The following is a 17,279-nucleotide window of genomic DNA, read 5'->3' as shown; positions in this document are numbered from 1 at the left end:
AATATGTAAGTCAGGCAAAGAAAGGAAAGAAACAAAATGATATTCTAAGGATTACCAGGTTTTTTTTTTTCTTAAATTACACTGTTATTAACAGAGAATAAACTTTACTGTCAGGGTAGACAGAGCAGACCAAACAGATCTAACCAATTCCTACTCTCCTGCCCAGTTTATTTTTCTCTCCTTCCTTCCTTCCTTCCTTCCTTCCTTCCTTCCTTCCTTCCTTCCTTCCTTCCTTCCTTCCTTCCTTCCTTTCTTTTTTTTGAGACAGGGCCTTTTGATATAGCCCAGGTTAGCCTGAATTCTTAGTTTCCCTGTATCTGCCTCTTGAGTGCTAGAATTACAGGTGTATTCTACCACATCCATCCAACCTAAGTTTTTTTTTTGAGAGGGGGCAACTAATGGGTGTACAGTGGTGGAGGCCAGAGGCAGAATCTGCAGCCAAGGCACAGTCTTGCCTTGGCCTAGGTAGAGTTCAAAGACATGACTTTCATTTTGCTGACATTATATTTTGCACCAGGATTCTCCAGAGTATCTTCCTTATGGAAGGAATTCCTTATGGGGGAATTATTAGTAAGTACTCCACACAAGAAAGACTCTGGGATGGTTCACCAATAAGTTACATGGATTCTTAACTGTAGGACTCCTAACTACATTAGTATGTGCTAAGAAGAAATATCCATGTGATAGCTCTTAAACTTATTTACCAAGAAACTGAAATAGCAGCTCTATGGATCACATTTTAGGAACCTCCAACTTAGCCACGCTTAGCTGAATAACCATCTCACAACCCCAGGAGGAAGGGGATGAATCTTGGGTCCATGTGCTTGCTTGCTTCTGGTATCATTACCTGTTGCACTCCTCCACTAAGGCTTCCCTTTCTTCCTTGCTGGGATTCTTTTGTCGGTCGTAGGCCTGGTACAAGATTTGCTGGGACGCGGGCCCCCATTTGAACCGGTTACGGCGCATCTTCTTGTTGGTGGGCTCAGAGCAGGAGTCATCGGACTGCCCAGGCCCCTGGCTCTGTTGACTGAATTCTGGAAAGAGAAACAGCAGCTGATCCTGACTGCTTTTGTCTGTCATATTTCCAGAGCTCTGGACTGTCTGGTTGAACTCTGAAAAGAGAAAGGAGTAGATTTGATAGGACCTGTAGCCTTCACTTGGCAGAAACAGACAGACAGACAGACAGACAGATGGACAGACGGACGGACGGATGGACGGATGGGCAAAGATCCCTTTGTTCCTAAGCTTTTCACTCTTGTTATATGAGGGGCTAGAGACAGTATGGCTAACAACATCTCTCCCTGCCTATCACTGCTGACCCAGCAAATCTGCCTTTTTCTTTGCTTGGCTTGGCTCAACTATAGCCAAGGATTTTTTTTTTTTTTAAAGACAACTACTTTTCTTTGGCCCATTGGCCTTTAAACATGAAGCAACGCTCTGAGTCCTGAACTCTTAATTTTGATGACAAAAAGGGGATGACTTCAACTCAAGTCTCAGGTACCAGAGAAAGCCATTCAAAGGTACAGCTTACTCCCATACAACACATTCAGGGTCTGTACATAATGTTTTCAAATAGATATTCCTGGAGCATTGTATTTGAAAAATAGGATGATCCCTGGAGCTCAAGTGCAATTTCAAAGGTCTCCCGGGAACCATTTGTAAGGGAGATAACTCATGAAGGAAAAGGCATAGAGGAAGTGCAGAGACCAAAATACAGGTTCTTCCCTGTTTGCAGCTGAAGGCATTGGAGAAAGATACCCATAGATAGAATGGTGCTCTCTGTCCCTTTCCAGGGTCCAGGCTTAGTGATCCTCAACACATTTTTCTTGAATGAAGGAAACAGAGGGCAGTTTGACCTAGTCGTGACATGTTAACCTATGTTGAAATGAGATTTGATATTCACTTTATTAAAGAAGAGAACTGTGCTGTCCTCTCCTCACATATGCATGAAGCAGGGTACATCAGGACTGATTGATTCCGTTTTACAGATGAATAGACAGAGAAATCAAGCACTGTGCTGAGGAAGGATGCACACAAAATCCATTTCCTAGCTCTGGTCCCATGTTCCGGCTCTTAATGCTGTTCTTCTTTAATTCCAGAAGTCACTCCTACAGATCTCCACGAGTCTCAGAGCACTGAAGACCAGGACCTTTGAAGTCTTATAGTAATAAACGTGGAAGTGCCATCATTTGTGTGAGTGAGTGCATGCATGTGTGTGTGTGTGCACATGTGTGTGTGTGTGTGTGTGTGTGTGTGTGTGTGTGTTCAAACTCAGACTCAGCAAGGCAGGGGTTCTACCACTCCAGTTATACCTCAAAATGATGGCTATGCTATCATTTTGAAGTGCTATCTTTCTTGTTCTTTTGGACAACTGGATCCACAAATCTCAAAGTTTGAATCATGACTTTTTAATTTATTTTACAACAAATGATACATTTTTTAAAAGAGGCATAGAAAACTGTAGCTTTCAAGGAGGAAACGTGTTCTTTGTAGGGGCACAATTCATTAATTGGAGTAATAACCATGGCCCACAGCAATTGCGATGGTTTAAAAAAAAATGAAGACTTTCACCAAGTTTTTCCCCCTAAGTTTTCAGAATGATTTATACATGATAATATCATGTATGTTTTAACTCTCCAAAATTATTCTATATTCCTAAGGTGTCTGAATTTGCATACAATTATGTAGTAATAGTTCTGAATAAACATAAATTGAATCTATCTGCAAAAAAAAGTCATGACTTGGTGTTTCAACAGCCTTCCTTGGGGGTCTTGCAGTCTACACACCTGAGATCCTGCTATCTATCAAAGGATTCAGTTCCATTTTGCTCCAGGCTCTGAAGCCTGAACTTAAAATCCTAGCTGGGCTTTGTTTAACCAGTGACCCTAGGGCCAAGTTCATGAATAGTTTGACTGGAGGGTGGACAGAACTTGCCACCTACTTTGCGTGATTCTAGGACCACATAGGGCTCTGTTTCCACTGGTGCCCAACAGTGGTTTTAACAGCCTGCTAAATTTATAAGCAGGAAGTCGCCGATTCCCTGAGATAATATTACTTGATTCCCTGGTCCCTCTGCTTCCTCACCTGGGAAATGGATGGGCAGAAAGACTAAGTAGAACTAACCAGTGTTTAAGAGCATTAACCCCCAGGTCAGGGGTCAATGAGCTGATGAGGACTCAAATTTTTCTGGTAGTCAGACTTGTCAAAGGGTTCTCACACTGCTATAATACTTGGCCTTCATGGTAGCTCTCTATGTGGGTCCTGCATGCCACGTGAGCCAGAGCCAGAGTCAATGTGGATAATCCCAAGGATTTGGGATCAGTTCAAGAGTTTTTGTTTGACATGAACCTATGTCATAACAGTTAACATGTAAAGAAAAACAACTCCTCCTCTTCTTCCTTCTCTTCTTCCTTCTTCTCCTCCTCCTCCTCCTTTTCCTTCTTCTTCTTCCTCCTCCATCTCTCTTCCTCCCCCCCCTTCTCCTCCTTCTCTTCTTTTCTTCTTTTTTGCCTATCCTGAAGCTTGAACTTGGGTCCTGGGCGCTGTCCCTAAGCCTCTTTGTGCTTAAGGCTAGCACTCTACCATGAGAGCCACAGTACCACTTCTGGCTTTTTCTAAGCAGTTTATTGGAGATGAGAATCTCCATGGACTTTTCTGCCTAGGCTAGCTTCAAACTGTAATCCTCAGATCTCAGCCTCATTAGTAGCTAGGATTACAGGCATGAACCACTGGTGCCTGGCAAGAACTTCTATGGTGAGTTTTGCTCAGTGTCCTTTAACTGCATCTCTTTCTCCATGTCTCACAGCCTCTCGATGTGAGAAGTATTGTAATGTCTATTTGCAGATGAAGAAACTGAGGTTCAGAGTGGTCAAGTGCCTTGCCAAAAGCTACAATAGCTCAAGGCAAGAGCCTGGGTGTAAATTCAGCCTGTAGACTCCAAGACTCCTAACTACCAGGTTAAGAATCACTGTTGGCTGAAAAGGGAGCCCACACAACACCCCAGATTCCTCCAATGAACTTGTTCAGAAGTGGCAAAACCAGCTGCTGAGGCTTTGTCTATGGTGGGTTTGGGACACCCAGGTGCCCCATTGTGTGGGGTCTGCCTCAGTATCTCCCCAGTGCTTGGAAGAAGCACACCTGTGTAATACTCTGAACCCAGTACACACCTACGCCAGACAGGGGACTTGCTTGACATTCTACCAATCTTAGCAGCTTAGCCTTTAGCCCCTCCCAGTGTTGGGAGGGGCTATAAGTCTTCCAGCCACCACCAGCTACACTCCACTTCCTTTTGGATTAATTAGGAGTGGAAAAGGGACAGGAAATGCTCATTGCCTATAAAAATTACCTTGGAGCAGTTGGCCTTGACAGTTACTTCATGGGCTTGGGAGAGAGCTTGGATAAGGAGATTCTGTATGCAAATAGGTCCATGCATGCTACCATCTATCAGTTCTTAGTTTTTTTTTTTCAGGAAAATTTGTAATCATGAATCATCTTATTTTTATTCTCCTCCACCTCTTTCTCTTTTGACTTATCATCTTCCCTTGTGTCCTTCTTTTATTTATCTCCCTCAATTGCTTTCCCATGTTGTGCATCTTGCATTCATCCTGTAAGACTAGGTTCAAATGTCACCTCTCCTAGCCTTCCAGGATGTCTCCAGATGGTTTGGCAATTCCCTGTTGTTCCTTGTGCATACCTTCCTAACGGCTCTTAGAAAGTGGCTGTCACTATTTATTCAAACATATCAACTCCCTTATGGAGTAAAGGCTATGCAGTCCCTGGAGAAAAGGACCCATGTTTTTAATCACAGCCTAGCACCCTGCTTGGTATAGAATAGGTGTACATATGGCATTTATAGAAGGAAAATGTCTAAGCTTTATGCTTTGTGTGCCTTTAAAAACAATAATAATGAGGAGGAAAAGGTCCCTTCTGGACACTGGCATTAACTTTGTAAAGTGTCCTAGAACTTGTGCTGCCCTGTCCTTCCTGACAGTGAACAGAAGTCAGCACAGCCTGGGTGGTAGGGTGGCTGGGTCCTAGGAGATTCTTAGGCTTGGGAGATGGTGCCCGCGCACATGCCCCCCCCTCCAAGCCCCCCCGAGGACTCCCAGACATTGCAGGAACTAGAGTGTTGCTTCATGTCAGGAACACAAACCCTTAAAGAGCGAGTCATTGTGCTTGGAGGCCAGCCCAAACTTGAAAGGGTCTCTTTCCCTAAGTAGCAAACAATTCTCACTTGACTTTTTCCAGTTTCTCTGTGTCCATGCTTCCAACGCAAGCACAGCGCAGACAACCAGAGTACAATAAGCATGCCCCAAACCTTTCCTCCAGCCCCCAGACACTGAGACAATAAATATAGACACAATCACTTCTGAGCAGTGTCACCTAAAACTCCTCCCCAAATAAGGATAATGTGACCATCCAATGAGAGGGAAGGGAAAAACCACCACCACCACCACCACAACCACAAAAAACCCTACCCAGAAAGTGCTAGAAATTAACATCATGACCAAGATAGAGAAACATATGGCTCAGAGAATAATCCTGTGTATGCTAATCCAAAAAAAAATTTCCCTAGGGAAAGGTCTGGATCAAAAATAATTCAACTATAATGTTAAAGGATCATTTCCAAAAATTAAAAAAAAAAAATCTACCATTCATACCATTATCATTCCAGTGTAGTCTGATTATCACTCAACTTCAAAACAAAAATCTCTCAGTGTTACAAAGGGAAAGGACTCAGGACGGGGAGAAAGCTTTGGAATGAGACTGGGAATGACAAGAATTGATGAGGCCAGGATTCCTGGTGCAGTACTCTCACTGCATCTCACCTGACCCAGCTACAAGCAGCTTTCCCCTTACCTAGGGTGGCCAGCTGAAGTCCTCAAACTCCACTAACTTTGGTAAGGGTGAGTCAGCATTTTAAATTGCTTCAGGACTCACTCCCACCCCTTCCAATCCAAAGAACAGCTTTGGGCTCTGATTATTCAGATGTCTTCATCATTTAAATAACCCCGCCCCCTAAGGGGAGGAAAATAACAGTAGCCAGTGACCAGCGTTGCTGACTGCTTGTTCCAGTCCTAGGGCTTGAACTCAGGGCCTAGGCATTGTCCCTGAGCTTTTGGGCTCAAAGCTAGAGGTCTACCACTTGAGCCACAACTCCACTTTTGGCTTTTTTTTGGTGGTTAATTGGAGATAAGAGTGCCTGCCCTGGCTGGCTTTAAACTGTGATTCTCAGATCTCATCCTCTGAGTAACCAGGATTACAGGCATGAGCCATCAGTGTCCAGCCGAAATAATTTTTTAAGAGACTAATTTGTGGTCATATGTCAAAGGGACATACTTTGCTTAATTTGTGGAAGATATTCTACTCTATCATCTACTTAAGTTTCAAAGAAAAGAATGTTGGTGGGGAGGGGGAAGTGGACCAAAAAAAAAATTATGCTGCAGTCACCAAAGGGCTTGTCAAAGCACCTGGCTGAATATAACAAGGGACTAGGAGAGAAGAACACAACACAAGCCAATTCACCATTCACCTATCACCTCATATTTGCCAAGGGCTCCTGAAGACCTTCTTCATGGAGAGGAAACTGAGGCAGCCCACAGGGGTCAGAGTGAGAGCAAAAGCCCTCCAGACTTAAGGCAAAGACAGGGTTAAATCACTTACGTCGAAGGATCTCCCGTTGCTTTCTGACGTACCAGGTGTACAGGGCAGCTCTCTTCTGGGTTTTCATGGGGGTGCCCTTGTTGAGATGTTGGGAGAGATGTGACTGATTCAGGCCGGTGACATCTACCACCTCCCTCTGGGGAATGTTGTGTTGCTGCATGTAGCCTTTGATCATTTTGGCAGCCCTCCAAGGGTCCTCACTAGACAGATAAGCAAATGGTTAGGGTGTTGGTGGAGACGGCCGGGGAGGAATACTTGCATGCGAGGGGTTCTGCCTATTCTCTCTATCAAAAATAATCTTCACATATTTTTTCACCTAGGAGAGGTATAAGGCTAAAATGAAGCCCAAATGGAGCCAGACACCGGTGGTTCACACTTATGATCCTACCTAGTCAGTAGTCTGGGATCTGAGAATCTTGGTTCAAAGCCAGCCTGAGTAGGAAAGTCTGTGAGACTCTTATCTCCAATTAACCACCAAATTGTGGCTTGAGTGGTAGAGCACCAGCACCTAGGCTCTGAGTTCAAGTCCCAATACACACACACACACACACACACACACACACACACACACACAGAGTGAAAAAGGCACTGAGGGCCCCTATATGGAATATGCTCTCTCTTGAGATGAGCAGGGGGAAAAGCTCATTTTCAGGAGTGAGCAAGGACCACCAGCACTTGTTCTCATTAAGCAGAAGAACAACAACAACTCTGGTTTTAATTTGCCTTTCTTACCATCTCCTCCAATTCCAAATACTTAAAAGGGAAGAGTCCTATTGGAGGAGCTTGGGGGGTACACTGATTCTTCAGTGATAGGGGTCTTCCTTTCTCAAAACCTTTCCCATCTTATATTCTTTCTGAAAGGGTGTTATAGTCTCTTATCAAATAAGGGTAACAAGGTACTTAATATGTGAAATGGTTTTCAAAGTCTTAGGAAAGTGTTCACAAATACAGTAGCCTTCCTCCTGGATTTGAGGAATCACACTATTTGCAAGAAAAAAAAGTATCCACAGTTCTGCCTCCTAAATAAAATCTAATAAGGACAAATAATTTCAGTTTCAGACTAAGACATTAAGCATCCCAAAATGCCTTGTTTCCTGTGTTCTTGCGTTTCTCCTCTGATAGGTAAGGGAGTCAGGAAGGTGATGTTTCTCGTATATTTCAAGTTTGGGCTGAGAACTTTCCATTTCTTTTAAACACAGGTATGTAAGAAACTTTTATATTATTAGTGTCTTTGAGGTTCACTAATTTAAAACACCTTCAATTTGGCTAGTCTTTTCTTGCCCCTTGATTAGGTGACTTAAAATGAGAGATATCATTTAAATTAAGAAAATAGTTCATAGCATAGAACAAAAGTACCAAAGAAGCAAAATATTCACATGTATTATTGATTTAATGCAGCTATATGACTTACAAAAAAATCTCTTGGCTGAATGTTCACACACACACACACACACACACACACACACACACACACACAAAATTACCTTGATGTGACATGGAAAAAAAATAAAGGGAAAATTGGTTTCAGATGAAACAATAAAAAACTGATGTCAAAGCAGAGGCCAAAACAGATACAGTATGGTAGTGTACTAAGCATTTCTTTACAAATGGTGCCTGTATATCAAATGAAATTAATTTAGCTTAATGCATTAAAACCTTCTGTAATCAAATTAGCATCCACGTATTTGATTAGTTGGTCTTTAAAAGCAAGCCGTTGATATTACAGTTGTGAGAAACCAAGCTTGGAGAGAATTTTTTGAGAAGTGCAGACTTTTCAGATTAATTATACATGAGTTAACAACACATTTCTTCAGTATTCAGTATTTATAAAATTACTTCTAAGTAAAACGACTTAGTTCTTGAAGTAACTACACGAGCAAAAACAAACCAAAACCAAAACAAAAGCAGAAGAAATGCATTCCAGTTTCCAACGTGGAGAATTCACCTTGAGCCAGCGAAAAATAAGGTGATAACCGTTTTCGACATGCCCATGTAAACAGACAGAGCGCATTTAATAGCTTATTTCTGCAAATATTTCCACAGATATCTTTGGGATGGAAAAATACTTCTACCAGGTATCAACAATAGCTTCAACAGGGAGGAGGAGGAGGAGGAAGAGGAGGAGGGGGAAAAGGGTCTGGATTTTAAAGGTTACAAACCCGTATGGCTTTCGTATTCTTTGGCTCTTTTCCTTTTGTTTAAATGTTCTCCCTGGGGTCATTCTGCGTGCTTTTAAGAAACCGAGCGACACAGAGTATAAGGCATCAGGGTTGTGCGGGAAGAGTGGAATCTTAACCCGGATGGTTAAGAAAGAACCAACTAAAAGCGCCCACAAACCCTTAGAAACCACCGCGCTCGCTCAGGGTGCCAAGACTCCGACTTGGAGTAAGATGGCGTAGAAGTGACGACACCTTTTCTACCTGTCTGACCCCCAGATTTCCAGGGGTGTATTCACCGGGAGGAGCCTGGAGAGCCCCTGGGGGCGTTTTACTGGAACGTTCGGCTGCCCTCCAGGTGTTCCCTGCCCCGGCGACAGCGCGGAGCCCGAGCCGCGCCGGGCTATTGTGTTCCGAGCGAGCGCAGGTGTCAAAGCCGCCCCGGAGCCCGGCGGCCACCTCGTGTCCGCTCGCCCGGCTCCTTCCCAAACACTGGCTCTGCTACCCACGATCAGAAGCACGAAGCCCGTGTATGTGTGTGTGTGTGTGTCGGGACGGAGGGGAGGAGGGTGGGTGTCCCATCTCTTCGCTCCCTTAGTCTCCAAACCCCAGCCGCGCTCCAGCCCTCGCCGGCGGGGCGTGTAAAGGACAACGGGGGGAAGCGGCACAAAGTGACCTCCCCCTTCACCCTTCCCTGCGCCCCGTTTTCTTTTCTTTCCGCCTCGGGGTGGGGTGGGGGGGGGACAGGGTTGGTGGGACGGGAGAGGGGGTGCCTGGTACTCTGGAGCCGACTGCGCAGTGACCTGGGAACCGCGAGCGATTTCGTGAAAAATTACTTTTAATCAAGTCCGACACTCCAGGAGTTGGGGGTATGGAAGGCGGCACTCGCTTGGGCGGGGGGTGCGGGGGGAAGATGAGAAAAGCCTCAGGATCGGTCTGGTGTTCCCGGTCACCCCACCCTAGCGTGGGTCCGCAGACCCCGGGGCCGGGCGGGCCTGGCTCTCGGCCGGCGGGGCCTGCGAGCGTCGGTGGCCCCGGGGACTGGGCTGGGAGGCTGGGGAGCCGAGGCAGGCCCGGGACTCAGGGGGATCCCCGGAGACTGGGGGCACTCGGCAGCTGGGGGGGGGGTGGGTGTGGAGTGTGCCGGGCGAGCAGCGAGCAACCCCCCCCCCCCCCGCATCTGCGTTTTGATTTCCTTCCCTTTTCTAAGCCGCATTTACAACTTGACCAATGAATAACCCGCCTCTCTTTTCAACCTAATCACGGCTCTTTGTGTATCTTTCTGTTGATGATTTATAGGAATAAATTAATAACACCCCAACTCCACGTGCTTGCAGTGGATGTTACATCTCCACTGCGTCCAGCCCTGCGCGGGGGGCCGGGGTGCGGAGAGGGGCGTCCCGGGTCTCCTGGGGCTTCCTGGATTTTTAAACGCAGCGGCCGCAGGAGGCAGGGCCTAGGTCCCCGGGGACCAGCGCCCAGAGCCCGGTGGATTCTCCAGGCTTCCAGGTCAACCTCCAGGCCTCCTAGGCGCCCCAGACGCTGGGGGTGAGGAAGGGGGGCCTCCACTCTCGCCCCCTCTCCGCCTCGGCCAGACACCCCTTCCCACTCCCTAACTCCGGCCTGCCTGAAGTCACGCTGGAGGAGAAACCTCAAATCTAGGAACTGTATAGCAAGAAATTTTCTTGGGGTGTGGGTGGGTGGGTGGAACCCTAGAAATCATGCCGATGGTCATAGCAAGAGGGTAACCACCAGGTAGGTTCCCCAGGGCGCAAATCCAAAGGCAAGGTCATACCCACCCATTCCCAAACTCCCCCCACCCCCAAACAAAAAAACTAGCTCTGCAGACTTGGGAGAAACTAATCCTGGCCTGGGAAACCTTGAAACCGAGGGTGCGCGCGCGTTTAAGTGTCCGAGGAGTGCGGTGTGGGGGACAACGGGGGTGGGCGTGTGGGGAGCGCATGAATCGGTTGGGGCTCCTTCCTACAGCCGAGTGTTCCCGGGGAGGTCTCCGGGAACCGCAGGACTCTTTGGATAATTAGTAACTAGCTGTCAAAGCGTGTGCTGGCCAACTGAGGACCCGGCAAAAGGATCAGGGCCTGCCTGGGAAGAGGACAGCCAAGCCAAGCCAGCCCGAATTCTCTCTGGGGTGTCGGGAGAGGAGAAGTTGTACACACACACACACACACACACACACACACCATTCCTTTTCTCAAATTAAGATCAACCCCCCCTCTCCACCCCCAGCGATTGGGGGTCTTAGCCACGTGTACCCCCAGCCCATCCGGCTTTGCTTTAGATTCCCCGGGCCCGCGCGGGTTCTGTCTACCCTGACCCTTTCGGGCAAACAATTCCTCCCTTTTGCAAATACATCTAAACGGGTTTGGGGAAGGGGAGATAAAGCTGGACCTTGCACGGGCGCCGCCGGTGGGAGCGCCCTTTCCTCCCACCCCACCCCGAGTGTGCCTTCCAGGCCCCCCGGGCCACAGGCGGCTGCTAACCTAATCCTGCGGTTCCCGGCGGCTGGGCCCCGGGGCCGGCCTTGGACTCGCCGCTCCAAGGCGGCGGCGGCGGGGGAGAAACATAAAAATGCACGAACGAAAGCTTGTAGGGGCATCCCAAGCTTCTGTTCCCGGGACAGCACAGCTGTTTCACCCCCCCCCCCCCCCATCACACCTTCGATCACCTGGGCAAACCTCAAGGCCCCAAGGCTCCGCACCTCCCCTACTCCCTACTCCCGGCCGAGCTCCAGCCCCACGGGGAAGGACCGAAAAAGGCCCGTGGAGTCCTTGGACACTGGCCTGGACCGAAGGAGATGGAGGTTCCAGGCCTGATTCTGGGTCACCTGGCTGAGGGGCGCCAAAGGATCTGGGTGGGAGAGAAGCCCAGCAATCCGGCTTTGTGTGTGTGTGTGTGTGAGAGAGAGAGACAGACAGACAGAAATCCTCCGCGCAGGGGTTCGAGCCCAAGGCCCGGGGGTGTCTTGCGGCACTCCAGGCGCTCCGCGCGCGCAGCCCGCGCCCCGCCGGCCTACCTGAGCATCCGGTCCACCTCGGCCCGCTGCTCGGCCGCCTCCTCGGTGTTGAGCGCCTGCAGTTCCTTGAGGATGGGTGGGGTGTCATAGTCGTCGCCGTCCTCCGAGCCCTCGTCCCCGGACAAGCGGCCTTTGGCGTGGCCGTTGGTGAGAGTGTGGAAGACCGGCTTGGTGTCGGGATCGGCCCCGCTGCCGGGGGAGAGGGGCAGCGTCTCTAGTTTCACCCCAAAGTTCGGGGACGGCAGCAACTCTTCCAAGGCCTGGACCAACACCTCCTTGGTGACCCCGGAGCTTAGCAGGGCGCTCAGGAGTTCTTGCTGGAGCGACGTGAGCTTGGACACCATTTTCCAAGGACAGAAGGGGGGGGGGGAGAAAAAATGGGGGGAGGGGTGGGGGGGCGAGAGAGGGCAGGCAGGTGTCTGTCGGTGGGGTGTGATAGAGCAGGGTGGAGGGGAGTTTCACGAGTGAACCCCCAAGTCCTGGAACCCCTCCACCCTTCAACCTCCACCGACACCTGTTAACTCCCTTGGGGTCCCGGAGTCTCCTCCGAGAGGAGTCAGAAAACTTCTAACTTGCCATGACCGCCACCATTAGGCCATATAAGATATGCAAATGAGCGGGGAGGGCCGGCTTTCGGCAAGATGCAAATGGTGGTGGGGAGGGCGGAGGGGGGGAAACCCTGAGACCGGGTCGGCCCGAGGGGGCAGTGCCGGGGAGCCGGGGACCCGGGGCGCGCGTGCGAGGCCTGCCCGCGCCCATTGTCCTCTCGCTGGGTGGGGGGGTTGGGGGGGAAAGGGAGGGCGCAGACCTTTCCCTACAGGTTCAGTGGATCAGCCGAACTCTCACCGACCTTTGGACTCGTTCAGCAGCGTGTGGCTTGCAGCCTGGGCTCAGGGGCTTTTCCACTGGTTACCGGTTCAGCTTTGATCCCCCCCCCCCCCAAAAAAAAACCAGAAAGAAGAAACTACGCTTCCGGGGGGGTTCAAGGTGAGAGCTGGAGAAAATTGGGGGTGCTCTTGGAAGAAGGGAGAGGAGGAGAAGGATAAAAGAGAGCCTGGGAAGTGGCCGCAGGTGGTCAACCTGAAAGACCAGAGGGGGTGTGGAGGAGAAACGGACCCTTTGGGAATGGGCCTGGAGACACCCCTCCCTCCCCCGAGAAGTGAGGTGGCTTTCGTCCCGGTGAGTGTGGATTAAAGGGATCCCATAGATTTTTTTTTTTTTCTACCTGGGGCCTCAGGCCCTCCTCAACAGACCTGCCAGGCTTGGCAGATTGGATTTTCAGGACGGCAGGCAGGCCCAGACAGCCGTGGACAAGGGGCGCAGGAGGCCCCGGTGGGGGGTTGGGGGGGATTGGACACTTGGAAGCGGGCACCGGCTGATGAATGGCCAGAGGGAGTCACCGCCGGGAGTGGAGCTCCCCCCGCAGCGGGGCTGCACCAGCTCCCAACCTGGCCAGGCCGCGGGAGAGCCCCTGACCTGGGTCGCGTAGCTAGCTAGCTGCTCCACAGCTTAAACCCAGAAAATCAAAGAGCCTCGGCTTTGGAGGCAAAATTTGGGACTATGGGGGGACTCTTTTGTCGCACAGAGAGCAAAGCTTGCCCTGCGGCTGGGGGTGTAGGGGAGTGGGGGTGCGCCTTGGAGCTGCGTGTTCCCCTTTCTGGTTTGTTCGCAGTTGCAGATCATCGGCGGTGCCTGGAGCCCCAAATGCACTCTGCCAAGGCAAGGTCACTGGCCGCTGTGGCCCGAGTCTTGCGCGGAATGGAGAAGGAGCTGACAAAGCCACTGCAGGAAAGTCGTTTTTTTCCACTCAGGCCTGGCCTGGAAGGAAGCCTTAGGCCTTTCCGCATTGTAGGAAGTTTCAGCCACATCTCCCCAGGGGCCCTGAAGGGAAGGTAGACAACAGAGCATTTGGACTTGATAGGTACTGTAGGGAAAAAGGCGACCTCACACCCACCAGCCTGTAGCTCCTGGGGCAGAGCTACCCCTTCCACTCTTGGAGCCTCAGTTTCCTCATCTGTGAAAATGGATTCTAATATCTGTCATTCTTGTGTGTGGGGGTGTTAGATAGAGGGAGACTACCTGTGCAAAGTCTTGATCTGATCTGATATGAGAGTTCACATTTTCCAATCTGGGAAGACAGGAGGCTAGTGTGTCTCTAGTAGTAACATCTAGTCAGAAATTAGTTCCTAGGGGCTGGGAAGGTGGCTCAGTGGTAGAGTACCTGCCTTGCATGTATAAGGCCCTGGGTTCGATTCCTCAGCACCACATAAGCACCGGAAAGGGTACTGCTGCTCAAGTGGTAGAGTGCTAGCCTTGAGCTGGAGACCTGAGGGACAGCGCCCAGGCCCAGAGTTCAGGCCCCACAACTGACAAAAAAAGAAAAAAAGAAAAAGAAATTAGTTTCTAGTAGTAAAATCATTTCCTAGGGTGAGAGATCCAGTACTAGATTTGGAAGGGCTATTAGAAGCAAGAATTTGAAATCAACAGAATTACAAAAGGGCCCCTATGAACACCTTCTCCCACTTCCAGCAATACTCAGGAGGTTTGGAAGAAGTTGGGGTTGAGTTAGGAAAGAAGTTGGCCCTTCCTTCCAGACTTCAAAAGGTTCACCTATCTTTCTCCTTCTTTCCCTGAGTTCATTAAGTATTTAGTTCAAAGAAGGACCTTCATTTCACCTTCTTGCCCTTCTAGTTTGTTGTGACATGGGGAAGATACTTACCTTTTGTAATTGGACTGGGTTGAAGAAGTTTTCTCTGCCTCCTCCTCTCCCCTCAAGTAGGATACTGAAGCATTTAGCATAAATATACAGGAAGAACCACCTCTTACTTGTTCTGGTGATGCATACATCAAGTATAATGAAGATCACTTTTCTATGTGAAGCTGGGGAAACCCATTCAAAAGCCAGCCATCACTTCCCTTTCATGAGCTCAATTTTGATTTGTAGTTCTAAAGGCTATGAGCCCCCTCCCCCCTTAGATTCCCAAGCTTCCCTCTCTCTCAAAATTCAGGTATCAGCAAACTCATTCTTCCTTCAACCCGAGGGGATGCCCAGGGAATTGCACACTGAGTTTACAAGGTAAACTTCATGTGAGTGTTCAAATATGGCTCCCAGATTATCTGGCTATTCATATCCAGCAACTTCCTGAAACACTCTCACACAGATCCTCTTTGGCTTTGCCAATGGTGCAATATAGGTGTTCACCTATCCCTTCCTGTGGAAATTTAAAAAGAAAGCAGACCAGCAGATAGTCCTTCAAGGAGTGAGTAATACAGGCTAACTAAATGAGCTCACTCATGAAAGAAATCCTTCAGTGAAATCTTGCCCTCAAGTGAGGAAGACTCAGTATGATCAAAGTAGTTTTGGCTTATGCTTCATATAGGATAAAATGGTGATGGAAAAACTGGAAAGTAAGATGTTGAGAATCTAAGGAGTAAATTAGTGGAAGGGCTGAGATTGGGGCTCAGGAGTTAATGACCAGGACTTTGAGACATGGTTTTAGGAGATGAGCCAGTAAAAGGAAGTTTATATTTGGGAGGAGGGGGGTGAACAGAGGGAAACAGATACATGTACAAAAAGGATGAGGTGTTTTTTGTGAGAAATAACTTAGCAAATACAGGTTCCTGGCCTATGGCAAGCCCTCACAGATTTAGGCAAAAAAAAAAAAAAATACACCATGAAATAATCATGCCAAGAAATAGGGTAACTAACCCCTTATAGTCTCAGCTTGTTCCTGAGTTACTGAATTTAAAGCGACCATTGGGCTCTACTATTCAAATAATTAAATTTGTAGTTTAGATCTCATGGGTTTTCAACAGAGATGCAGTTCCTGGATGTAAAATACATTGAAATCCAGTTTTCTGAACACCATATTGGTGATTTCACAGACCAGATAATGTGGCTCCTGTGAACTCTCCCCTTCTGTAACTTGGCAGAGGAAGTAATATTTGTTTAGGTCCCCCCCAACCCCCACCTTGATTACCCTTCCTTACTTTCAGAAGAGGGACCTTGATCTTTCCAGTCTCTTCTGCTTTACCCTCCAAGGTTTTCCCATTGATTTGGTGGAATGTCTAGAAAGCCTCAGAATTAAATAAGCTCCAGAGGAAACTCATAAATACTACCCTGATCCAGTTTGAAGGAAATTGGAGATCTTATTGTTAAAAAGCAATGTTATATAGCTTGGAGAACATTTTAGACTTCAGGGTCAGGATCATAGGGTTCTAGGTCTAGCCATACCACTCCTTTCTGGGCGACTCTTTACCTCCTCTAGAGTTTCCCAACTTTTCTATGATTTGAAATTCCTAAAAGTGTTTAAATTACTGAGATCTCCACATTGAGGAATTTGGGAAAGTGGTTCTAGGACTCAGGCTAGTTCTGTGTATAGTGGTGGTCATGAGACTTTTTTGGCTGCCCAGGAAAAAAAATACATCACAGTCAGTAAGCTCCATGAGAGGCAGGGACCATTTCATGTCTGTCTCTCTGATGCCTGGAGAGGTGGAGATACATAGTAGAGGCTCAACAAATTCTTTTTTCAATAAATGGACAAGTGATAATCTCTGTGATACTGTCAAGGATTCCCCACCCCCAACTTGCTATAAGGAAAATCTGAGCACTCTTTTTTTTGGGGGGGTCTGGTCATGGGGCCTGAGCGCTGTCCCTTAGCTCTTCAGCTCAAGACTAGCACTCTATCACTTGAGCCACAGAACCACTTCTGGCCTTTTTTCCCCCTGCTTATGTGGTGCTGAGGAATCGAACCCAGGGCCTCATGCATGCAAGGCAAGCGCTCTACCACTGAGCCACCTTCCCAGCCCTGAGAAGCACTCTTATACAAGTTTTATTGTACTATCAACAAAGGAATTGTAGTCTGAATAACTTTCCAACAGCCATACCTGTGAAAAAACATATACTATGTAGTTCCTTTGCATAAAGTTAAAAACTAGAAAAATGAATCCACAGCAATAGAAGTTTCTAGACTGCTAGAAGGTTCTATGTTTTGATCAAAGTGGCAGATACATTAGCTTCTATGTGCAGGTCATGTGCATTTTCCCCCTTTATTTGTACTATTATTTCATGCAAGTTACAACTTAGTAAAAATAATTTAAAAGCAATTCCAAAGTAAAAAATGTAAACAGTAGAAGTTATCTCCTTATTCTCTCTTTTCCCCCTTACCTTCTTACCTTTGATGCATAGCTCTCAATCATGAAAAAATCTAGTGTTTTCCAGGACTCAGTAAGTTTTCCATAACGGACTAAATAGTAAATATTTTAGACTTTATGATACGTAATGTTTCTATTGTAACTACACAAATCTGTCAACTCTGCTCTTATAGACAATACAAAAATGTGTGTGTGTGACTGTGTTTAAATAAAACTTTACTAAACCATCTGGCTGGCTGGATTTGGTACCTGGGCTACAGTTTGTCAACCCT

The 17,279-nt window shown here is 47.9% G+C and overlaps 1 protein-coding gene across 5 annotated transcripts in view; it reads right to left on the bottom strand.

Moving 5' to 3' along the window:
* The window catches only part of Hnf1b (HNF1 homeobox B), a 59,454-nt gene extending 46,835 nt beyond the window's left edge, over positions 1 to 12,619 (bottom strand). For 2 of the 5 annotated variants that reach the window (XM_042692366.1, XM_042692367.1), the window contains exons 1-3: positions 11,854 to 12,614; positions 6,664 to 6,863; positions 848 to 1,112 (exon numbers count right to left, since the gene is read on the bottom strand). In XM_042692366.1, coding sequence (XP_042548300.1) covers positions 848 to 1,112; positions 6,664 to 6,863; positions 11,854 to 12,197 — 809 coding nt within the window. In that variant the 5' untranslated portion in view covers positions 12,198 to 12,614. Of the gene's footprint in view, positions 1 to 847; positions 1,113 to 6,663; positions 6,864 to 11,853 lie in introns of all 5 variants that reach the window. The other 3 variants (XM_042692369.1, XM_042692370.1, XM_042692371.1) reach the window with 2 other exon arrangements.
* Between the last annotated feature and the right edge of the window lie 4,660 nt (positions 12,620 to 17,279).

Source organism: Dipodomys spectabilis, unplaced genomic scaffold, assembly GCF_019054845.1.
Source record: "Dipodomys spectabilis isolate Male_0828 unplaced genomic scaffold, ASM1905484v1 ptg000004l, whole genome shotgun sequence".
Lineage (NCBI taxonomy): Eukaryota > Metazoa > Chordata > Mammalia > Rodentia > Heteromyidae > Dipodomys > Dipodomys spectabilis.
This window is presented reverse-complemented; position numbering and strand designations above follow the sequence as displayed.